This window comes from Zootoca vivipara, chromosome 10 (genome assembly GCF_965207765.1).
Source record: "Zootoca vivipara chromosome 10, rZooViv2.hap1.1, whole genome shotgun sequence".
NCBI classification, from domain to species: Eukaryota; Metazoa; Chordata; class Lepidosauria; order Squamata; family Lacertidae; genus Zootoca; species Zootoca vivipara.
The window spans coordinates 40,989,859-41,014,865 of NC_142593.1; the positions used below are offsets into that span (position 1 = coordinate 40,989,859).

Here is a 25,007-nt window from a genome sequence, read left to right on the forward strand (position 1 = left end):
GAAATGGTACTGCTGTGGTCAAGAAAGCATCTAATGCCCAAACCTTTCTTTCCCCCTTGCATCTATTTTTACTGAATAATCTTGAGCCACAATGTCACATGAAACAAAGCACAATTAATAAGTCTTTGAAAAGTCACAACAAGAGAAATAATACCAAAGGAGGGAATTGGGTGGGGTTTTTTTTTAGTCATCTGTTCCTGGAATCTTATTCTGGAATTCATAAAGTATCTTTCCTTACTCTTGTTTCTTATACGTAGTATTTTCATAGCTGCCAAGTTTTCACTTTTCTCGCGAGGAAGCCTATTCAGCATAAGGGAAAATCCCTGTAAAAAAGGGATAACTTGGCAGCTATGAGTATTTTGTGCTTACAGCTTTGTACAAAAGAAGTGACAGGAAGGCTCAGCGAGTTCTGGAATGTGAAGAATGGTTTCTTCAAATGCACCTAAGTTTAGAAATCAACTAATATAGTTTTCAGATGTCCAAATGGCTATATTATACCTTATAACAAGCAGTGAACATATTAAATATGTATTGTATCATAAACAGTAATGATGTATGTGAAACTCATTGCATCAAAAATGCAGCACCGTTTTCCGACATCCTTTGATATTTGCACTTCTACGAATTTTCCAATGTAGTTTGCCAGCAAAAGTAATGAGTACAAAATTTCACACATTAGGATAAAGTTTACGCAAAAATGCATATTAGAGAAAATAACATAAAATGCATTATATTGTGGGAAATGGTGTACATAAATTTATATACTAGGAGAAATTCACACTAAAATGCTGATGACTTTTCATGATGACTTGTAAAAATAATGATACGGTAATTGCAAACTGATGTGGAAATGTGGAGAATTGAAGTTAAGACTGGAGAAATTAGAAACTGAGAGAAACTGAAATTGTGAGATTCAGCCATCCCTACCTTCAACTAAAGGTATTTTAACTTGTGTCTCCTGTCTCCATTATTTCACCCAGCATAATTAACTGTACATATTACATTCTTTTATTCTGCTTTCTTTAACATGTGTTGAATAATAATAATATTTCTTTTGCTGCCCATTTACAAGCTTGTCATATGGGCAGCTTTTCATTCTACATACCACTGGATCTGTTCCAGAAGAGTTTGTGACTGAATTTGGTGGGTTGTTTGTTTGTTTGTTTTTTAAAAAAGTTTCTCCTTTTTTGGGCCACATCTGTGTTAACACTTCTATTTTTATCACCTCATTAGGATATTTTCCTCGAGGAAGCTCAAAAGTGCCAGCAATCTCTTTCATCCCATCAGATATTGTTTGGTATTTTACACAATGAGTACTTCCTAAATATATTTGCAGAAGACGCCAGGAGCAGCGCAGTCGTCCATAACAGAAAGACATTCTTGCATGTAAATGTGTGTGTGCATTACACACACACACACACACACACACACACACAGACACACACACATACAGACACACACACAGCATGTCATGCAAGCATGTCAGTCAACTAATCTCTAAAATATTATATGCATTACCATGATTAACAAAGCAGAGTATTTTTTAATTATGTTGCAAAACATTTTGTCTTCCACCTGAATCGGCTGCTCAAATAAAAATGAAATGACAGTGTTTCCAAGCAGGCAGTGAGCTTTGAGGATGGAATGCTCAAAAGACCTTCATTTGCTGAACCTAAGCGATGCTGGTGCTCTCCAAATTGAGCCCACGCGGTGTTAGTGGTAGAGACTTCCGGCGCTGTGGCCATTTTGGAAATGGGCAGAGCATGCGTAGAAGCAACTTCCGGTGCTGCTCTGCCCAGTTCCAAAATGGCCGCAGCGCGACTTCTGGTGCCGATCCCGGATTTTTCAATCTGGGAGTTGGCACCTATGCTTCTGTAGCCGGAGTCAGTCAGGGCCCTGACCTCCTGGGGCAGGTGGGAAAAGGCCTGCAAGTCAGGGAACAGGTCTTCTGGGACTCACAGTCAAGAGGGACTAAGAGAGACCCCTGCCTGAAATCCTGGAAAGCCAATGCCAGTCAGTGCAGGCAATACTAAGCTATGCCGACCAATGTTTTGATTCAGTGCCTCTCTTCTTATGGTTTAGGATAATCCAACATCGTGGTGAACCAAATTTCACCATGTGGCATGGTTGTATAAAAGCCCTCTTGATGTGACGCCACTTTATACCTCTTGCGTTTTATCTACAGTGCTTTGGTAGCTTCAGCTCTGAAGCGGTTTATAAATTTGTAAAGTCAATTTTAAAATTAAAAATCAGTTGTCTTGACTCCAAACCACATATGTTTCGCACAAAGCAAAGCTGAAATCAACAGCCTAGGGAGTGCAGAAGTGCACATTCTGGGCTCACAATAAAGACTAGGAATAAAACCTGCTTTGTGTATATTCACTCAGTTTGGCATACTTTGCTCCATGACAATAGTTCAATATTTTTAGAAGTTGTTGGCAAGGAGAAGGCCAAAAGAACAGAAGGAGAGGAAGGGTGTGGGCACTGGGTGGGCCAGTTGGGTTGCCAGAGAAAAGGAGCAAAGGGAGGGGGAAGAGGTTCTGTGAGTCATCATCACCAACATTCCAACATTCCAAACTGGTTCCAAACCTCTTTGTATTTTCTTGGAAGCCACATTTGGGTAATAGCTTCTATTTTAAAAGAATATAAAGCACACCAAGGATGCCACATTCTGGATGAGTTAGATGTTCTTGAATTTGCATAGCAAATCTGCAATCACTTGGTCATGACTGCCCAAAGAACCTCTGGTATGTTTGTGACTTAATGCTCCACATCCCCTAAGCCCTCTGTCATTCTTGTATTCAACTAGAGCATCCATGACAAATGGCTACTCAACCTTTGCTTAAAAACCTCCAAGGAAGGAGAATCTACACCTTCCAAGGGAGACCATTCAACTGCCGAATAGCTCTTACTGTTAGAAAGTTTTTCCTGGTGTTTCTCCTTTCTTGTAACTTCAAACCATCGGTTTGAGTCCAATCCTCCAGAGCAGGAAAAAAACAAGCTTGTTCCCTGTGACAGCCCTTGAGATATATGAAGATGGCTATCACATCTCCTCTCAGTCTCCTCTTTTCCAGAGGAAAAACATACCCAGCTCCTTCAACCGTATCTCATAAGGCTTGGTTTCCAGACACATGATCATCTTGGTTGCCTTCCTCTCCACATGATCCAGCTTGTCAACATCCTTCTTAAATTGTGGTGCCCAAAATTGGACACAGTACACTGGGTGTGGTTTGACCACTATGTGGTTCTTAAGTTCTGGAACATCCAGGGGGACTCTCAGGATGGCTCATGATGACTCAAGAGAAGCAGCTGTTCAAAGGGTCTTGTGCTTCCTTTTGTGAATTCCCCACCATTGTACAAAATGAAACTTTTGCATCTCTCCTGGTGGAGTGTCCATCGCCGAGGATGGGGAGATTGTCTCTGGGACAGGCAGGAGTGTAGCAGTGAGAAGTGAATAGCACTTACATGCCATGGTCCTTCCCCACTGTTGTCATGTTCAAAATTGCTCTAAGTGGCACTGAATAATAGAAACATGAAAAGATTCCAATTCCTAATTAGAAGAAAGAAAGGCCCATCGCCTTCCAAGATTTATTTCTCTTCAGCAATGATTCTCATGAGTAGAATGTCTCTGTCTTACCTCCTGCCTCCTGAGTTTGAACAGCTGTTCTACTGGCTCTTCCTTGCAATGGCTTTGAAAGCCTGAATGCCATTTAAACAGAAAGAAATGTGAACATTTAGCCTTGGTTTTCTCCAATGGATGACCTGAAATTTCTCCACCAGAGTCCAGGAGCAGGAGGTTGTGATGTTTCAGCCTCACTTGGCACACACTTGACACTGCCTGCATGCAGATCAGATGCTCCAACGCTCATTCACAGCCCTTCCCTGTGGCCTTAAGATAACTTGGAATCTTGGCAGAGAATCATACCCATAAATTGGTCCTCTGCTCCTGGGAACAGCATATCAGCCAAAAGATACTGAACTGATAACTGTCAGATATTTGAAGGTGAAAACACAAGACCTTGACACCTATCTTACTTTGTTGTCTTTGGCATGTCTCTTTGAACACAGTACCTCAGTTAACTACCTAACCTAAATGTTGACAGGATTATTCTTTTTGTTCCAAATAAGAGTTAAAGCACCCTTCTCGAACCTGAGTTCCTCCAGATGTTGTTGGAGCACAACTCCTATCATCTGTGAACATTGGCCATGCTGGCTGGGACTGATAGGACCCAGAGTCCAAAACATCTGGAAGGCACCCGGTCAGGGAAGGTTACTTTAAAGCAGGCATCCCCAAACTTCAGCCCTCCAGATGTTTTGGACTACAATCCTCATCATCCCTGACCACTGGTCCTGTTAGATAGGGATCATGGGAGGTGTAGGCCAAAACATTTGGATGGCCGCAGTTTGGGGATGCCTGCTTTAAAGTAACAAGACATCACTTTATATTACCAAGGTTGGTAGCAGGGGTTTAGAAAATGAATTGACCATGGCAGCAATGTAGTTAGATATACGATCTCTTTCTGGCTTTGGGAGCTGCTTTTGTAGTGAAAAGGGTGATTTGCAAGGGGATCGAGCCAATGTTGCCCTGAAGGAAAGGTATGTAACCTACTACTGCTCTTCCTCCCCACCCCACCCCCGTGCACTTTTCTGGCAGACATCCTTGAGCATTTGAGACGGATATGAGAGTTTTCAGCCCTCACTGGAAAACAACCCAACTAAACATAACAGATTACATCAGCTCAGGCTTTTCAATTCCTGGATGGCAGCAGCGTGCTAATCCAACCTTCATCCTGGATTTCGCAAAGTAAAACAAGGGAGGCTGGCAAGAGGACAGCTTGAGGAAATTGACGACGGCAGGCCTGGTGAGCAGTAGGCTGTATAAAGGCTCAAAAAACTGCAAGCTGATCTCCCAACTACTACTTCTACTCCAACTACTACGTCCCAGCAGCAGAAGAAGACCTCAGAGCTAAATTTCTCAACCTGCTCTTCTGCAGTGGAAATCGTGCACCTAGCACCAAAAGACATGAATCGTTTTTTGGTCTTCACTCTCTTTTTGGTACCCACAAATGCTGGACCTACTTGGAGTACCAAGTATGCTGTGGACTGCCCTGAGTCCTGCAACAGCAACGAATGCAAAAGCTTGGTGCACTGTAAGAAGCTGGTGTTGGATGACTGCGGCTGCTGCAGGGTCTGTGCTGCAGCCTTGGGAGAGACGTGCTACCGGACCGTCGCAGGGATGGACGGCGTGAAATGCGGCCCCGGATTGAAGTGCCAGTTTTTTTCCGAAGAGGATGATTTTGGTGACGAGTTCGGTATCTGCAAAGGTAAATAAAGGACAGTCGCTGGATAAAACTGCCAGTCATGACAATTAGGATGACACTCTCCATGTGTAGTAGCTGGTGATTTCATCCAGAAATACACAATTAGTGCTCTTTATTTTAAAAGCAACAGCAACACCCATCCACATTTGAATTATCCTGGCAAAAGCCTGGCAAAAGCCTCTCTGAGATGAAGACAGACACAAATGGTTATTTATTGTTAAATCAATATTATGTCTAGTGCTTTCATTTCACAGTTTGGTAAGGTAGGTCGTAATTTCTATGTTTTGCAAACGGAGGCTGAGGCAGGGTTGCTTGAGGATGCCAGCGAAATCTATGGCTGAGGTAGGTCTTAAACCTAACCGACTCTTATGCTGGCCTTCCAGAAACTAGCCAGGCCGCATCCATTTGGAAAAGGACACTTTTTAACAGAAACAACTTTTAGTGATTGACTGGGAGATATGCACAGAGGGAAAAACTCTCAGGAGGGTGGTCCTAGGTGAACATGTCTGACCAGGAGCATAGATGACCAAGAGAATGTAGTCTGCACTCCACAACAGGAGTTGTGGTACAAAAGATTTGTTTGGTGAGAACCCCACACCCAGCAGTGAAGATACAGGGTGATAGTCAGCATTAGTCATACTCAGACCCGTTGAAATTAATGGGCATGACTAATTTAGGTCTATTAATGCTAATGAGTCTACTCAGAATCAAATTGAATTGGATGCAATCTGTTTTCTTGCATGAGAAAAAGCTATCCCAGGTGTGCATAGCTTCCATAGCACCAAGATGGGTGCTGTGAGTCTTCAGATGCCTCCTTGTTCCCCCTCTCCTCCCCAGCACCTAACAGGTGTTTTGTACTGATGTCAGAGATACAGCCCTTATTGGCACCAACTTTGTTAGAAGCAATGTACGTACTTTGTCAGATAAAGGTAATACATAGATAGATAGATAGATAGATAGATAGATAGATAGATAGATAGATAGATGTCTTTATTCGGCTATGAGCCCACAACAGAAATAAAATAAAATACATTCAATTACAAAAGCAAACGCATTATAATCTTCGACACAGCAGTTAAAAAAGACTAAAAGAACTAATACACCCAATCTTCTCAATTTTACAGGCAAAAATGATGAAAGTAATATTGCAAAGCCGTTTAAGCTGGAATTTTGAATAATATAGTATCAATATTCTTGGAGTGTTTCATGGCGTCTTTTATATGAAATAACTGAAACTGCTAGATTCTTATCTAGCAACCTGCAGTGTTCTTTGGGGAATCGTATCTTGCAACAAGCAAGCCAATTGTGTCTCAGAGAGATTATCAGCAATTTCCAAAATAACTGGGTTCAAAATTCTAGTCCGGGGTAAGATGTATAATGGGCATTTAAATAATACATGATGAAGCGACTCTATTGATTTGTTATCACATGTACATAAAACTGAAATTTTGCCATTTGAAAAGGTAATACAATTCTTGACTGTTCCGCTTCAGAGTGCCCATGGGGTGTGCATGAACTTTTTTTAAAAAAAATGCTGAGTGCTGTCTCATATTAAAATGTTAAACCTTTTTCTCTAATGAACTAGTTTGTTACTAGTTTGACATATATGGGCAGAGTCTTTTCCCCCTCTTTTATTGTTTTTATATTCCATCCTTTTCTCCAATGAGCTCAAGATAGCATACAGTACATGGTTCTGCCCCTCTTCTTTTAATCCCCACAACAGCCCTTTGTTGTAGGTTAGGCTGAGTGGCAGTGACTGGCCCAAGTGAGCTTCATGATGAAATGTGGATTTGAACCCTGGACTCTCAGGCCCTAGTCCGACACTCTAACCTCTATAACATATGAGGGGCTCATTTAAAAATTTCAATCTCCCATCTGCAGTCTGAAGTTGTATACACTAGTAGTCCAATCTACCACTTTTACTCTGCTTAATAAGTAACCTAATATACAGGTTGTTAGGTGCCTGGAAATATACAGAAGTACCGGTACATGTATAGTCTTCTGATCAAGGGAAATCATGGTACAGCTCTGTTCTGACTTGGTGAGATCACACCTGTGCCACAATTTATGAAGGATATTGACACATGCAGAGGAGGGCAACCAAGATGATCAAGGGTCTGGAAACCAAGCCCTATGAGGTATGGTTGAAGGAACTTGGTATATTTGGCATGGTAAAGGGGAGATGTGATATCCATCTTCAAATAACTAAAAGCCTGTCACATGGAGGATGGAGCAAGCTACGACCCAAACCAATGGCTTCAAGTTATAAGGCAGGAGACTCCAACTAAATGTCCGGAAGAACTTTCCGACAGAAAGAGCTGTTCAAAAGTAGAACAGACTCCCATGGTGGATTCTCCTTCCTTTGAGGTTTTTAGGCCATTGACAGTTGAGATTCTTGCAGTGTCAGGGGTTTGGAGTAGACGATTCTATAGGTCTTTTCCAATTCTATGATTCTATGAAAATGTACATTTCCTTACGGTTTCTGCCTAGGGGGTAATAGCTTTCGGAAGCTGTTTGGATTCCTCAAATCTGGCTACCAAAAAAGACATTTTTATTTATAGGATTCTGATGGCCTAAGTGATTTGAAACGCAGGTTAGCATGCTTGCACATGAGCCAATATAGACATTTCAGGAAGCCAGGTAAGTACAGTATACATAGGATTGCAAGGATTGCATCCTTAAAGTCTAGACATATTCCCTGGGAGTTAATCTCATTTGATGTTCTCAGTACTCTCTTTGCACTAAAAGTGCACCCATCGCGCATTTAAAGCCCATGGCTCTCCCTTAAAGACTTCTGGGAACTGTAGTTTGTTAAGGATGCTGTGAACTGTAGCTCTTATGAGGGTGGAACTATATTCCCAGGAATGGTTCTTCGGGGAACCATTTGCTTTAAATGTGCACCGGTATACTTTAAATGTATGCTACAGATCGTATGTCAGTGGAGTCGTTTTCAGTGGCATCATTATCACTTATAGTGAGCTTACGTTATAACTGGCTATATTCATATATAGCCAAAATGGCACTATCAGTATGACAGAGCAGGGGTGCCAACTTGAATAAAAGATTGTGGGGGCCCAGGTAATCCCCACCCTGCAAAATTGATCACATGACGCAGTGCACAAACACCATTTGAATGGGAATGCCCACCAACTTTGCAGGGCCCCGGCCCCCTCAAATATTTTGTTGTGGGGGACCGAAACCCTCATGGCATCTAGGAGTTGGCTCCTATGTGCCAGAGGCTTGGGAGAATCCAAAGTTTGTAGAATTGCAACAACAGCAGCAGCAGCAGCAACAACAACAACAGTGGAATGACTGAGGGGTGGGGGGAATGGAATGGCGTGTCCAGTAATCTGAATAGGATCACCGGGCATGACAACATTATGTTGCAGGTCCCATGTATTTACTTAGGTGCTTAGGCTTGCAGGCTTACGTTTTGATCCATTGGGGAACGAGAACCTTCCTGTAAAATAAGCTTCAAACCGGCTAATCACCTGTTTGAAAGAGGCTGGGAGTCAGAGGAGGTGCTGCAGTCCGTTTCCCACACTCCTTCCCAAGAAGCCTGATTACAACTTATTAAAGAGCTACGCAAGAGCAGGCCTGGAATGGGTTGTGTGGGATCCTGAAAAGCTTCACATGCAAGAATTCCTCACCCATCTACGAAAGCATGTCCCTGTAGGTGATGAGTCCTGGTTGGAAGGAGGTACTCGAGTGGTTTCTTAGGCAAGGCTTAAATGACTTTTGAGGTTGCTTCCAGAGGCCAGGCAGCCTGAACACTGTGCATTTCTCCTAAGCTGTTTGCAGGGAGATTAGACAATCTTTGGCAATTTATTGAGCATTCATTATTCTGATAAGTTTGCAGGGAGGTTAGAGGGCGTTGCACCAAGCACATGTTATCTCATGCACTTCCATGCATTTCTGTTCTCATCACTTTTCTTATAACAAATAGTCTGGTTTTTTTTGGGGGGGGGGAATAGGGGGCAGCTATGTTGCAAAAGACCTCCCAACCAACTTGAATTGCATAACTGAATTTGCCAGTATGTGATTGAATCCCACTCAAAAGTAGCAGCAGCCTGGAAGCCCCCTGAGTCTCCCTTGCACAATATATTTGGTGGTGTGGTCACTGCAAGTGAAGAGTAATTAGAAAAGTTTCATAGGAGTACAATTCTTATGTGTGTTTTAGCCAATGGAGATTTTATGTTTGCATTTCAAATGGATGTAAATGAAAACCCGCTTCACAACCTGCTTTAATTTCAGGAGCATGGAATTGCTTTCTGCTGCTGCGTCAAAGCAGCATCCAACGTCTTGCAGTGGGGGTGACTTTTTAGTTGTCTTCCTGGCACATTATCAAGCTTTAAATATGTAGTGGAAACAAAATAAAAAAAATTCCTTCCAGCAGCACCTTAGAGACCAACGAAGTTTGTCATAGGTATGAGCTTTCGTGTTCATGCACACTTCTTCAGATACACTGAAGCAGAAGTCCCCAGACGCTTGTACTGTAGTCAGATGGTGGGGGGGGGGAGGTATTACTCAGAAGGGTGGAAGTGATTGACAGACTGATAGCTGCTGATGACTGTTAACGACACGGCAAAGATAACTGTTTAATTCCAACCACTTTATCTCTAGCTAGCATCCTTTGTTCCTCTTGATTATATATTTTTAGAAGGTCGAAATCTGTGTCTAGCCTTCAGGAAAGGCAAAGGAAACAATTTAACTGAACATGTCTTTTGCAAGTAATAAAGTAATATTATTAACATGCTTGCAACTGTGGAAAATATATGAAGAGATATAAACACACACATGTTGGCATTGTTGCTTTTTTTCCTTTTCGAATTGCTTTCATATTATTGCTTTTCAAATTGTTTTATTATGAAAATCTTTGAATCATTAAGGGGGGTGGGAGAGAAGTGAAGTTCAAGGTATATAATCAGAGTCTTCCATAATTAGGAATCCATAGAATCGTAGAATTGTAGAACTGGAAAGGCTCCAAAGGGTCATCTAGTCCAACCCTCTGTGATTCATAATAGATTCACTGCTGTTTCTTTTTCTGTCTTGCAGAGTGTCCGTACGGTACCTATGGACTGGAGTGCCGGAGAACCTGCAACTGCCAGTCTGGCATATGCGACAGAGTAACTGGGAAATGTCTGAAATTTTCGTTTTTCCAACTGGCTGCATCAAAGCCCCCCAGCAGACGAAAGCTAATTCCACATGCAGGTATGTGTTAATTTCTCAAAGCAGGAACAGGGAAACTGGTCCCTCCAGACGTTGTCGGGACTCCACCTCTCGTCTGTTCCAGCCAGCATGGACAACAGCCAATAATGATGAGAGTTGTAGTGCAACCATGTCTGGAGGTTCCCATCCAAGCAATATGCAAGTGCATTGAATGAACAGGAGCTGTGCATGAGCACCATGGCACTATGCAAGGGAACTTTCTGATAGGAGCATAGGAAGCTGCCTTATACCGAGTCAGATCAATGGCCATCTATGTTGGCTGGCAATACCGTAGTTCTCCAGGGTTTCAGGCAGAAGACCCCTGCTGGAGAAACCAGGAGCTGAACCTGGGGGCCTTCTGCATCTGCTGGCCGGCAAGACTCCTTGCTGCCTTTGTCCCAAGAGACTAACATAGCTGTGCTTCAGAGATCTATAACACCCAGTCATCAGACTACACAACCACATGCACCTCTCCAGGGCTGCATATGCAAGTAACTTATGCTGCATGCACAGCCTTGTTGAAGGGCATAGAATCATAGAGTCATTGAATTGTAGAGTTGGAAGGGACCCCCGAGGCAGATTGGTTAGATCAGTGTTTCCCAAACTTTGGTCTCCAGCTGTTTTTGGACTACAATTCCCATCATCCCTGACCACTGGTCCTGCTAGCTAGGGATGATGGGAGCTGTAGCCCAAAAACAGCTGGAGACCCAAGTTTGTGAAACACTGGGTTAGATCTATGTATGGTAGTGGGAGATATTACACATGAGTCTCCCATGGCAGAATGATGTCCAGATGCATTGTTAAGGTGAAGACCAGAAGAGGATGGAGGGACAAGGTCTCCATGATTGTAGCCATGATATTTAAATATCTTCTAGATCTGATGCACAGAACCTGTGGTCCTCCCCATATTGCTGAACTACAACTCCCATCATCCATGGCCATTGACCATGCTTGCTGGGGCAGATGGGAGTTGTAGTTCAGCAACATCTGGAGGGCCAACGGTTCCCTGTTCTAGACGAAGGCACAAAGGAATGGGGGAAATCATTTAATAATCTTTCTCTCTTTTAAACTTTCAGCGAATGAAATGGGATCCGGTGACGGCAATTCTGTAAAAGAGGATTTTGTCAAAGAAAAAGCCATTAACTCCCCCATAACGAAATGGCTAAACCCTCGCTGATATTCGCCTACATGGGCAGGACTTTCAAAACTGATGTGCTTTCTTCACATTTATAATGAATGTTCAGCAATCTGCTCCAGCAAAGGAAATAGTAATGTGTAATAAACAAATAAACGAATCCAGTCTGTAACTTCAGGAAAAGAGTATATGACTGTGTACAGTGTACATGTTTTAAAGAACACATCTTAATTGTCATTAGAATACTAAAGTACATTATGAACTGTTGAATGTAAACTCTTTTGGAAAGGACACATGAATCTAGGAATCATCTCAAATCTGCAAGCCCTACACAAAATATTCATTCATTTAAAACATAGGGATTGTATGGTGACATAAGTCTACCAATGTTAGGAAATGTAAATTTTATAGCTGATATCCTGGTAGACTGATGAATGTAATAAAAGGGACTAGAATCAGTATTAATTTTGAATATGAAGACTATAGCCCTACACATATTGACATGGAAGTAAGAGCCATGGAATTCAGTGAGACTTATTTTTGTGTAAGCATGCCTAGGATCAGGGCTGCACCGTCACAATCCAAGACACAGCTAAACTTGCAGGCAGTTGAATCCTATGTATGTTTACTTGGAGTTACGTGCTACTTATGTTCAGTGGGCCTTACTCTCTGGTAAGAGGGCATTGCTGCCTTTACCCAGTTGAAAATGTATCCATGCCCTTAAGCACCCTTCGTTCAGTGTTAAATGGTGGCTTAAAACCACATTTTTCAGCGATATACCGTAAATCCCATCAAATTCAATGGGATTAAGGCCACTTGTCTGCAGGATTGCACCCTCACAGTTTTGTCAGGTTCCTTTTACACAGGAAAGACCACAAACCTACTTTCCACAGCTCATAATGCACATCTCAAGTGTGACAAACCCAGGCAGGTTTACAGCAGTTTTTAAACAGTGATTCAACTGCTGTAGATTGTATGGGCTACTAATTATGTAAAAACACTATAGCGGCAAATATTGTAAATAATGCACCTGTTGGAACAGAATGAAGGAAGCTGGAATTAAAATGAACTTTCTGTAGGAAATGTGGAGTTTTTATAAGAGGAAACTCTTACAGGTCATCAAAGTGTAAAAAATAAGTTAGGGGCAGCCCCCTTAGGCCTCTTAATGTATTTATTGGTGCTGAACCAAATTTCCCCTGCTGCAATAGACCAACATTTAGACTGGCTTCAATTTGTAAGGCTGAGTTGTCAGTCTGAAGACGGGAGTTCACAATGGAAGTGCCAACACAATCAGCAGTACAGAAAAGTGCAAACAATTCCTGTGTAAGTCAATGGATCATTTCGAAGCAAATCAGATTTGAGACTCCTCCGGGAAATTTTTAGTCAAATAAATGTGGTTTGGCAGGCATAATGAGAGAGTTTATTTAAATAGTGCTGTGAATACTTTCATGAATTTAGTTCTTTTATTGTTGCTCTTTGTCAGATATTTGTGACTATGATGGATCTTTGAATGTGCATGTAATAAGCTCAATGTTTATAAGTGTATATGTGTATTATTTCCCAATAAATCAGATAGAAACATATTGCTTCCACATTCTGTTCATGATAGTTAGGGATGATGCGAGTTGTAGTCTGACAACATCTGGAAGGCCACACGCTAGCCACCCCTGCAATACCTGATGTCACAATATACTGTGATCCTTTAAACAACAACAACTAGAAGGGTCAGAGATTGAAACTGGGACTTTCTGCATGTAATCTAATTTTGAGTTACATTTCTTTTTCCGTTTTTAAGACAGAGCAAAACAAGCTCAGTCGGTAGAGCATGAGACTCAATCTCAGGGTTATGCATTCAAGTCCCACATTGGGCAAAAGATTCCTGTGTTGCAGGGGGTGTGGTCCCTTACAACTCTAATAATAATAATAATAATAATAATAATAATATATTTATACCCCGCCCATCTGGCTGAGTTTCCCCAGCCACTCTGGGCGGCTTCCAACAGAAAAATAAAACACAGTAATCTATTAAACATTAAAAGCCTCTCTAAACAGGGCTGCCTTCAGATGTCTTCTAAAAGTCTGGTAGTTGTTTTCCTCTTTGACATCTGTTGGGAGGGCGTTCCACAGGGCAGGCACCACCACCGAGAAGGCCCTCTGCCTAGTTCCCTGCAACTTGGCTTCTCGCAACGAGGGAACCGCCAGAAGGCCCTCGGTGCTGGACCTCAGTGTCCGGGCAGAATGATGGAGGTGGAGATGCTCCTTCAGGTATACTGGACCGAGGCCATTTAGGGCTTTAAAAGTCAACACCAACACTTTGAATTGTGCTCGGAAACGTACTGGGAGCCAATGTAGATCTTTCAAGACGGGTGTTATGTGGTCTTGGCGGCCGCTCCCAGCTCAGTCTAGCTGCCGCATTCTGGATTAGTTGTAGTTTCCGAGTCACCTTCAAAGGTAGCCTCACGTAGAGCGCATTGCAGTAGTCCAAGCGGGAGATAACTAGAGCATGCACCACTCTGGCTAGACAGTCTGCAGGCAGGTAGGGTCTCAGCCTGTGTACCAGATGGAGCTGATAGACAGCTGCCCTGGACACAGAATTGACCTGCGCCTCCATGGACAGCTGTGAGTCCAAAATGACTCCCAGGCTGGGCACCTGGTCCTTCAGGGGCACAGTTACCCCATTCAGAACCAGGGAATCCTCCACACCTGCTCGCCTCCTGTCCCCCACGAACAGTACTTCTGTCTTGTCAGGATTCATCCTCAATCTGTTAGCCGCCATCCATCCTCCAACTGCCTCCAGGCACTCACACAGGACCTTCACTGCCTTCACTGGTTCTGATTTGAAAGAGAGGTAGAGCTGGGTATCATCCACATACTGATGAACACCCAGCCCAAACCCCCTGATGATCTCTCCCAGCGGCTTCATGTAGACATTAAAAAGCATGGGGGAGAGGACAGAACCCTGAGGCACCCCACAAGTGAGAGCCCAGGGGTCTGAACACTCATCCCCCACCACCACTTTCTGAACACGGCCCAGGAGGAAGGAGCGGAACCACTGTATGACAGTGCCCCCAGCTCCCAAGCCCTCTAGACGGTCCAGAAGGATGTTATGGTCGATGGTGTCAAAAGCCGCTGAGAGATCCAGCAGGACTAGGAAACAGCTCTCACCTTTGTCCCTAGCCCGCCAGAGATCATCAACCAGTGCGACCAGGGCAGTTTCAGTCCCATGATGAGGCCTGAATCCCGACTGGAAGGGGTCCAAATGGTCCGCTTCTTCCAGGCATGCCTGGCGTTGTTCAGCAACCACTCGCTCAATCACCTTGCCCAAGAATGGAAGATTTGAGACTGGGCGATAGTTGGTCATATTAGCTGCATCTAAAGATGGTTTTTTAAGAAGCGGTTTAATGACCGCCTCTTTCAGCGGGGCTGGGAATACTCCCTCGTAGAGGGAAGCATTTACCGCCCCGCGGAGCCCATCGCTCAGCCCTTCCCGGCTCGCTTTTATTAGCCAGGACGGGCAAGGGTCAAGGAGACAGGTGGTTGGTTTCACTCGTCCAAGCAGCCTGTCCACATCCTCGGAGGTAACAGCCCTGGTTAACTCCACATTCCAGCAGGCCACCAGGGAATCGGCTGAAAGGCCATCAACATGGGATAAAGCATCCCCTACCACTCTTTGGAAACCATTTGGATCCATTAAGTGGCGGGGGCGGACCATCCGAATACTGTAGGTCCCACCTCCCTGCAGAGGGGAAGGGTCGCGGAGAAGTCCAGTTGCACCAGGTAGTGATCTGACCATGGCACTTTGTTAGTTTCGCTTTTACTTAGTGTCAGATCACCAACATCCATAGAGGTAAACACCAGGTCCAAGGCATGTCCGCGGCTATGAGTTGGGCCAGACTTATTCAGGGACAGCCCCATGGAGGCCATGCTTTCCACGAAGTCCCGAGCGGCTCCTTGTAAGGTCATGTCGGCATGGATGTTAAAATCCCCTAAGACAACCAAGCTAGGTGTCTCCAAGAGCACATCCGACACGACCTGAAGCAGCTCGGGCAGGGAATCCTTGGTGCAGCGGGGAGGTTGGTACACCAAAAGGAATCCTGTACTGCCCCTATTGCCCAACTTCCAGAACATGCACTCAGAAAACCTGGTCTTACCAATAGGACGCCTGGTGCAAATTAATGACTTCCTAAAAATCACTGCAACCCCCCTCCCCGCCCAGATGGCCTGGGTTTCTGTGCATAAGAGAAACCTGGTGGCAAGGACAGGCCCATCTGCTTCATCCAACCAGGTCTCTGTCACACATGCCAGGTCAAATCCTCCATCCACAGTCAAGTCGTGGATGGCAGTAGTCTTGTGGATCATTGACCTGGCATTGCACAGCAGCACCTTCAGGTCATGTGGGTATCCCTTGCTGATTCCAGTATCCATCCGGTCAGGACCAGACCTGGAGGCAGGGATAGTCCTCAAACAACGACTAAGCCTGCCTCCTCGGTAATGACATGGTCTGGTCTTAGCGTAACTCCTCCTCCTACCCGTGATCACTGAGATCGGTTGTCCCAGTGCATACCCCCCTGTGGAACCTGCCCCAACCTGCCCTCTACAGTTCTATACATTGGAAAATTGATTTATTTTACTTGAGGTCTCCCATTTCTATTTATTGAGGACCCCTTTCACCTTAAACAGCTTCCCCTTTAGTGAGAGAATCCTGGCTTCTATAGATTTCATTGAATAAAGGAGTGTTCTTGAAGCCTGGTCAATGTTATGCAACGGTGGCTAGAGGTATAATTCAAAATGCATTCTATAAAATGTTCTGACACAATCAGTGACTAAGGATCACATACCCACAACAGAGAGCTGAATGAGGCTGGAATGCCTTCTGAATCTTGTCATGCTGAATAAAGGATAAAAAGACTCCATAAATTGATCAGTTTGCTGCCTTTCTTCTCTAGTTTACAGTATTTGCAAGCATGGTTCTATAAGTGAACTCCTATGCCATAGAAAAGTCTGTCAATTTCAGTTTATAATTTTTCCTGTTTTAAGATCAGTTGCCCACATTTTGAGGTGGTTTTTTTTTAAAAGCTCTCATAAAAAACCACCAGAATCTTAATGTGAATTTCTCCTGATGTAAATTTTTTTTGTATGCAATTTTGCGTAACATGCACATTTTTGCAAAGCATATCTTCCCCAATATTTATATTTTCCTTAATAATATGCATTCTTGCTCAACTGGACAACTGTGTTGTGTTTGCACACAGTTTTGGACAATGCAAATTAAGCAGCTTCATTTTAAAGGGGGACTGAATCGAATTTCTCCCCCCCCCCCATCTCTAAGCGGACTTGGACCATGGGACTTTGCCTTCTTCTCATGATTACAGTCCCACTGCTCTGGAGTGTCCCCTCAGCTCTTCAGAAAATCTTCCTTTTTATAACTCAATGACATACACACTGCTGTTAATAAGTTTAAAGACAAAGAAAGCTAATCTAATGACAATTTAAGGTTACAAAATTGTAGCTAGTGTAGTTCAGGCTGAAACACAAATAGCTCAAAATTCATGAGCATGAGTATGAAAAACTGACTTCCTTATCTCTGTCATCGGAGGATCAGCATGAATAGAACTTTTATAGGGTGCTAAAGAGCATGGATTAATCCATCTCCGGGGTGCCAAAGAATATATTTTGAATGAAAATACCATTATTAACACCTGCACACAGCATCGGATGTCTTTAAATGGTCTGTTTTTGATCACCACAATGTTTTGAAAGTATTTCCTGACACCTGGGAATTTGGTAAATATTTCCTGTTTTTATTGTGTCTAGAGAAAACAGGAATTTTCCAAGTTGAAACTGGTTCATTGACAGGCTCTTAGAAGGCTTACAGTTGGGTATTTATGGATGTGTTTTGCTTGTCATAAGAGGTCAAAATGAAACTATCTGATTTTGGGGTTCCTCTGAATAAATGATCTCTTGGAACAAAATCGCAATTGAATGAAATGATTGTGCTAACTCTAGATTAATTTTATAGGTTTTGACATTATTCAAAATACTGACAAGCAGAAATCTGCAACCTTGCAAACATATTTTTAATGTGCAATGCTTTGTTGGTAGCCCCTTAATGATTCACACAGGAAAACCACACGTGCAGACTTTCATGCATCCCATTTATCTTTTCATTCTTTATGACTGCCACCCTAAACACCAGGAAGTTTGTTCTGTATCAACATGCATAAAAGTGCACTGATAATGCAGAGTACTGAATGAATGAACGAAATCTTTATTGCTAAAAGCTATAAGCAGTCACAATTGGTCATAATGCGTAAAATACAAATAATTAATTTAAAACTGAACAGCTAACAACAGCAAAGCAAACATACAGAAATGCAAAATATCACACCCGCATAAGGTAAAGCACTCCACTTCTCTCACACACCCTTATGATACTTGTCTTGGTGCCTAGCTCTCAACTTACTTGCAGCCAAGGCAAAATTTGCAACCTGTGTGCAGTAATAAATATGTTATTGCCAGCCAGCAAAACAGAGATTTGCTCAAGGGGAGGTCGGTTGGAGAGAGAGAAAGCAAAGGATGTAATCAAGGAATTTTTGTCTAGGGGGTGTATATAAAGGGCATCGTAGCCAATAGGGTTGAATGTCCTCCATGTCTCCCGACTCAAAGATGCATAGTCTTTGGCACACAGGAGTGTTATTAAATCTTCCCATTGGAGTAATATTATTTATTCATTAAGCCTTCTTATACTCCACTCTTTCTCCTGCTATTGCTCAGGATGGCCAACAACAATTTTAAAAAATGATCAAAATCTTCTAAAAATTAACCACAAAACCACAGAGCCTCTTACTTTTGAGTAGCCACAGACAGAAAATGTTGTGCATTTAACTGTTGTGCTGAGGATGCTTGTCTTTCCAGTTCACAGCACCTCTTTCTTCCTCCAGTAAGTCACAATACCTAAATTCTGCCTATTTTGTGTTTGTTCTTTGTACACAATTGATTTCTTGTTTTTATTCACACCAACGTACAAATGAAATGTTTATGGTAGCACAAAATGCACATATATCTATCATTCCAAAACATGACAAAAAGCAACCCATGTTCCAAAAGCTTATTTGCTTTTTGCTCATTAGATGCTCCTTCTGAAATATGTCCTCTTAATCACTACTATTTCAGAATAGATTTTATCAAACATTCTGCTGCAGGTGGAGGGTTACTTTTCTTCCACTTTGTGGCTACGGAGATTTTCTGCTGCTGTCACTAAGTTAACTATTACTTAGAAGTCTATTTCTAGCGCAGAAAGGCTAAACCACTGTGCCACTTGGGCTTGCAGATCGAAAGGTCGGCGGTTCGAATCCCCGCAACGGGGTGAGCTCCCATTGCTTGATCCCAGCTCCTGCCAACCTAGCAGTTTGAAAGCACACAGTGCAAGTAGATAAATAGGTACCGCTCCAGCAGGATGGTAAATGGCGTTTCCGGGTGCTCTGGTTCGCCAGAAGCGGATTTGTCATGCTGTCCACATGACCTGGAAGCTGTACGCCGGCTCCCTCGGCCAATAACGCGAGATGAGCACAGCAACCCCAGAGTCGGTCACGACTGGACCTAATGGCCAGGGGTCCCTTTACCTTTACATAGCCTTAAAGGAAAGGTTTTTAATCCAGGGATAACAAGTAACCTCTTATTTCAAAGATTGTATTACATATTGTAGTGCTTCCACTATTGGAGGCAGTGTATTTCCGAATGCCAGTTGCTTGAAATCACAAGTGGGGAGAGTTCTGTCCTGCTTTCAGTCTTCCCACAGGAATTTGGTTGGCCACTATGAGAACAGGATGCTTCTTGTGTTCTCAGAGCTCATGCAACCAATAGAGTGGGTCCAATTGTAGAGGGAAGTGAGGGGCAGGTGGGGCTCATCAACCTAGTAGCCCATCTAGGAGAAGTAAAACTCTGGTCCTAAACCTCCACTGCCTTACAGGATAGTTTCGGGAGAAGAATAGTCTCTCTCTCTCTCTCTCACACACACACACACACACACACACACACACACACAATGCATAAGTAACCCTTTCTATTGAAGGTAACACTATCACAGTAAGAGGATTGGGAAAATAAACTTTAATTTCCTCTCTTATTTCCAAAATGATGTAAGTTCTGTGCTCTTCAAGCTCATAGGAAATGCACCTTTTAAAATGGGCAAATGGACTGAAACTCGTAGCAAAGGATTCTGCAAAAGGCCTATTTTGGAAGAGCAAAGCAAACAAACAAGCTGAAAAGCTATTGAAATCCAAAAAGAATATTAGCATGTTCCTGAAGACTGAAGTACAATGGGAAAAGAGGAATGCAAGGGGGTCCCTACAGCTACAGCTATGACACATTTTCCTCCTTGTTATTTTTAGTTTTCTATTCCTGATTTTTTATTTTGGTTTTCACTTGGCTTCCCCTCCTGCATCCCCTCACTCATTTATAGCTCTTCCTTATAGAGTGCATTTCATACATTCTTTCCTTTCCTCTAAAGGAAACACAGGGTCTCTTTGCCAGCTTAAGGAGGACATGTTTGTCTTGGCAAAGTGAGACTCTTGCTTTATTCTATTTAGGAAAACTGTTTATGCTTTTCAGCTTTCTAATATTCTGGGCTTCATAAAGAGGCCTAGAGAACATTGATAAGCCAGGCTTGAAATTCTACGTTGTTCTGAAATTATCCTTTTGCTGGGGGGGGGGGGGACAGATGAATTTTGGATGTTGGAGGCCACTTAGGGTGGTCATGTGTCCTACATCATACTGTGCAACTGTCCCATTCAACTGTCCCCCAGATTTAAAAAAGCCACTCTGGCTTCTCATTCCATCCCCAAATGTCCTTTTTTGGCTCCCACGCACCACACACTCCTCTTCTTCCTTCCGGAAGCAGTGCCAGCATCCAGAAGTGTGGTGCTGACTGTACATCTTCTGGAAAGCTGAGCCACTGTGGCCATCGAGTTGGCAGCAGCGGGGGCGAGGGCAGGTGGGCAAAGGTGTGTAAGGGCTTGTCAATGGAAGGAAGCTGGGGGAGGGCAGGGCCTGAGTGAGAGGGGGCACCCATCAAGGTCCTGTCCCGATTTCCCTCCTTGATGTTGGAGGATGTGCTCCTTTATAGAGAGCAACCCTCTATTTAGAAGTAATCATTTTTGTGGAGGGCTGTCCAGTTTAAAGAAAATGAACCACCAGAACAGAGAGCCTCCAGCAAGTTACCCATCCACAGTTGGGTACCTGCCAACGGAGCAGGCACAAAAACCGCCAGGTCACAGTTGCCCCCACTTTGCTGAGTTGTGCTGTGTATCTATTTAAACTGCCGTGATTTGCAACTAAATTTGCAGCTATACATATCAACTACCATGTGCAAATTTTATGCAAATATCTGCCCTCTTCTTTCTTTCTTTTCCCCTACAGTTTAAGTGGTAGGACTATCTATTCCTAATTTCCACCATGCAACAAAAACCCAACAAAATTTTCCACCCTACCTATTCCTAACTCGACACCCTCCAACAAAACATTTGGCATTTTCAAGTGGGGATAGTGTTTCACAGCGCTACTGTCAAAATTATACTGAAAAGAAACTCCTATTCTATAGAGGAATCTGCCTCACTCTACTTCGCTTCTTAGGTTGGCCTACGTATTCTGCTTAGCTCACAGCTGTTGCAATCATTTGGCCATTTTGTGGAGAGAACATTTTCTTCTTCATCATTGTTAAGACTATCAGTATCAATTAGCCAGGATGGCTATGTTCTACCTCCACTGCCGGAGGTGCTTTACCACTAAATGCCAGTTTTGGGGAATTGCAGGAGGGGAGAGGGCTATTAAGTTCAGGTCCTGCTTGGCTGATGTGAGAGCAGGCAGCTGGACTGGATTGGCTTGATCCAGGAATGCTCCCCAGAGTGGCTGGGGAAACCCAGCCAGATGGGCGGGGTATAAATAATAAATTATTATTATTATTATTATTATTATTATTATTATTATTATTATTATTCTTACTGCAAGACACTTCCTGTTCCTGTCTTTTTTGGTGATCACGCATAGTTGAGTAAGATTGTCCTCCATAAACACGGTTTTAACAGTGAGTCCGTAAGTGACTGTGAAGGCCAATTCTAGATCCACATGTCCTTCCACGGTGGGGGCATAGGTTTCTGCGTGTGAGTTGATCATGGTGAGGGGTTGCCAAGCGTGCCTTTCGCTTAGTGTGTTTTGTCCTGAGTTCGAGCGTCTTCAAAGCCCGTGCAGAGGGACTCTAGCTCCTTAATGTGTTCTGGAAGTAGGTTACTCTCCAGTCACTATTTATTTATTGATACCCTCCAACATTCTCCCATGAAAGTAGGGATGTCCTATTCCACCACCACCACCACCATTTTATTATTTATACCCCAACCATCTGACTGGGTTTCCCCAGCCACTCTGGGCGGCTTCCAACATATATGAAAACATAATAAAACATTAAACGTTTAAAAACTTCCCTCTACAGAGCTGCCTTCAGATGTCTTCTAAATGTTGCATAGTTACTTATCTCCTTGGCTCGGGAGATTGCATAACTCCATGCCCTCCAGCATTTCTCCGATGAAAATAGGGATGTCCTAAGGAAAAGCGGGACATTCCGGGATCAAATCAGAAACTGGGACAGCTTCTGTAAATCCAGGATTGTCCCTGGAAAATAGGGGCACTTGGTGGGCCTGTTTATTAACTTTTATTCTCAGTTTCCCACTAAAGTGCTGATAGTGCTCAAACACACTGTTTCATCATTACATCAACCCTGTTAGGTTCAGAGTGAGAGGCCCAATGATCACCTAGTGAATTTCTTGACTGTATAGGACTCAGACCCAGTTCTCCCCACTGCTAGTCTGGAACTCCTACTAGACTATACTGCATAATGAGCACAAATACCGGTAATCATGAATGCACAATAAAAGGATATCTGGAGGGGCCCTACTGACTGATGACTCGAACCCCTGTTGTAACTAAAATACATGATTTGTCAACAATGTTATGCTGGGTGAAGTCTATTCTGTTCCCCACCCCCACCCCCTCGAAGTGTGTTCTCCTCAGGAAAAGCGCAACTTCATCCACAATTGGTGTAAACAATGTGACCTTCAGATAGAAAGGAGCCAAAGGTCCTATGAATAGCCTTCCTAGTGAGGAAGACGGCAGAAGTGCTGTTCGTTGAGACATGAAAATGACCTGAGGCTGCAAGCCTGGTAAACATTTCTGCTGTTAAAAGAGTTGCTTGCTTTTTTCACTTAATATATTGGGGGAAGCGTCACAGAATAAACTAAAGCGGAATGAATCTACTGCTAGGGCAAATATTATTGTGCCAAGCACATGTTGCAGAATACACCTGCGATAAGACACCTTTCTGGCGTACTGTATTCATATGCACAACCTTATTCTGGAGCACTCTCAGTTAGGAACATAAAAGTTGCCATATATGAAGTCATACCACGTGCCCCTCTTACTCAGTTCTGCCAGCACTGACTGGCAGCAGATCTCCAGGATTTTAGACCGGGGTGAGGGGGTTCTGCCAGTCCTACTTGCATGCAAAACAGATACTCTATGGCTGAGCTCCAGGCTATGGGATTTTGAGCACTGCAATCAAAACAATAATAAAAACATGGACATTTATTTTTAAACCCTGACATAATATAGTGCAGAATTCAGTGGTCAGAATTAAAACTATTTTGTTGAGACACCCAACTATGGGCTCCATTCCTGTGATTAATGGAATGTGCTAGTTTATTTTTCCCTTGAGAATCCAAAAGGCTTAAAAAAGGATCAGAACTGAACAAAAGCATATCAATAACAGGAAGCTGTTGGTGAGAAATACCCCGATCTTCCTGTAAATTCACGTCACCACACTCCTCAGGGACAAAGGTGCATGAACAGCATGGTAAATAATTATGATTTAATATGGGCTTTGCAATGTTGTTTACTGCACAACAACAAAAAAGAATTGTTTCTCAGGGTGCAAAGAAAAGGCAAATAATAGAAACCCATATCAATCTAATCAGGAAACGATGATGTTATGTCTGGGTCAGCTGCTGAAAACAGATTGTAACCCATCAGGGTATCAACTAGATAGCTATACACGGATCCAAATAAAAATATCAATGGTAGAAAGTCTTAATGTTAAAAGAGAAGAAAGTTGGTGGTTTGGTGGGGGGGAGGAGGTTAAGGGTCGACTTCCTTTTGAGCGCAGAGATTGCACACAAGCACAAATAGTACGGACAAGATTGCAGCACTTCCACAAAAGGCATTTACCATATAGGTTTGGCATTTGGAGGACTAGTTTTTAAATAACCATATTGAACTTTTGGCCAGTGCAGTGGAGGAATGTTGTGGTTTGATTGCTAGAGAAATGGTGGGAGCCAAAGAGTAAATGATCCTGCAGCTTCTGGGTCAAGGGGTCCGGACTGAGCAGGAGGCTCTGCAAAAATGCAAAGCTTTGAGGATACGTCTTCACCCAAGTTCCTTGTCAGTATTCCTGTTCAGGGTTCCAGACAGCTCTTTTTACTCTCCTGACATTTCTTTTTCAATTGACAAACTACATTTTGTGGGCTACTGAACATACTCTGTCCTCACTGCATTTTGGGGGGTGGGGGTGGGGGAAGAAACCTTCTTGTTTTCAAGAGTCCTTTTGTACAAAACCTCAGTTACCTGAGCACCCTCTTCTTTCTGTGGCCCCATTTGGCTACAGTCTTCTGCCAGAGTTTGCCATTGGAAGGAAGGAAGGTTTGATGGGCAATTGGGAACACTGGACCTGTGAGAACCTAGCCTCAAATCCTTCCCCAGCGAATGATTTTAAGGACAAACAAGAAGTGGCAGATTTGTTGGCTTAAACCGAAATCTTTCCCACATGTCTACAGCTGTGGTGCATGTGTCTAGTTTTTACAAAAAACATGCTTGTCCTGAACAGTGCAAGTGATGTGGATGATTTTGTTGAAATATGGTACCCTTTTGTAAGCTATTCAAATGAACATTCCCACCAAACTTGCAAACAGACTTATGGCAAAATCTGATAAACCAATCTTCTGCTCCTGGGTAGGTGGGGAAGTGTGGGTAATTCTTTTTTGTTTGTTTATATTTTGTTGATGATCAATAGCAATCTATTTTAGAAAAGAAAGCTGCATTTTACCAGCTAAACAAAATATGCTACTGAGATCTGGGGAGATGTAAGGTGTGTGGTCCACTTTGTGGTGCATACACGAGTTCCTCTCATTTCTACAGCAGTGAGTGGTGAAACCTTAATACATGGTTAAATGGTTAAATTACTTAAATTTAATAGTTAAATGCACTTTCAAACATTGTGCTGTGTCACTTTGTTCTCACAAACT

General features: G+C 43.0%; 1 protein-coding gene and 1 long non-coding RNA gene across 2 annotated transcripts; one reads left to right on the top strand and one right to left on the bottom strand.

Moving 5' to 3' along the window:
• Positions 1–666: 666 nt before the first annotated feature.
• Positions 667–19,873, bottom strand: LOC148684453 (uncharacterized). Its single transcript, XR_015946215.1, has 2 exons — positions 18,512–19,873; positions 667–5,316 (listed from the first exon to the last, which is right to left on the bottom strand). It is a non-coding gene; the product is annotated as an uncharacterized LOC148684453 (long non-coding RNA).
• Positions 5,024–13,247, top strand: ESM1 (endothelial cell specific molecule 1). The gene is made up of 3 exons (XM_035100542.3): positions 5,024–5,324; positions 10,377–10,532; positions 11,606–13,247. The coding sequence occupies exons 1-3, from the start codon at positions 5,024–5,026 to the stop codon at positions 11,704–11,706; spliced, it is 558 nt and encodes a 185-aa protein (XP_034956433.1). The 3' UTR covers positions 11,707–13,247.
• Positions 19,874–25,007: the final 5,134 nt, after the last annotated feature.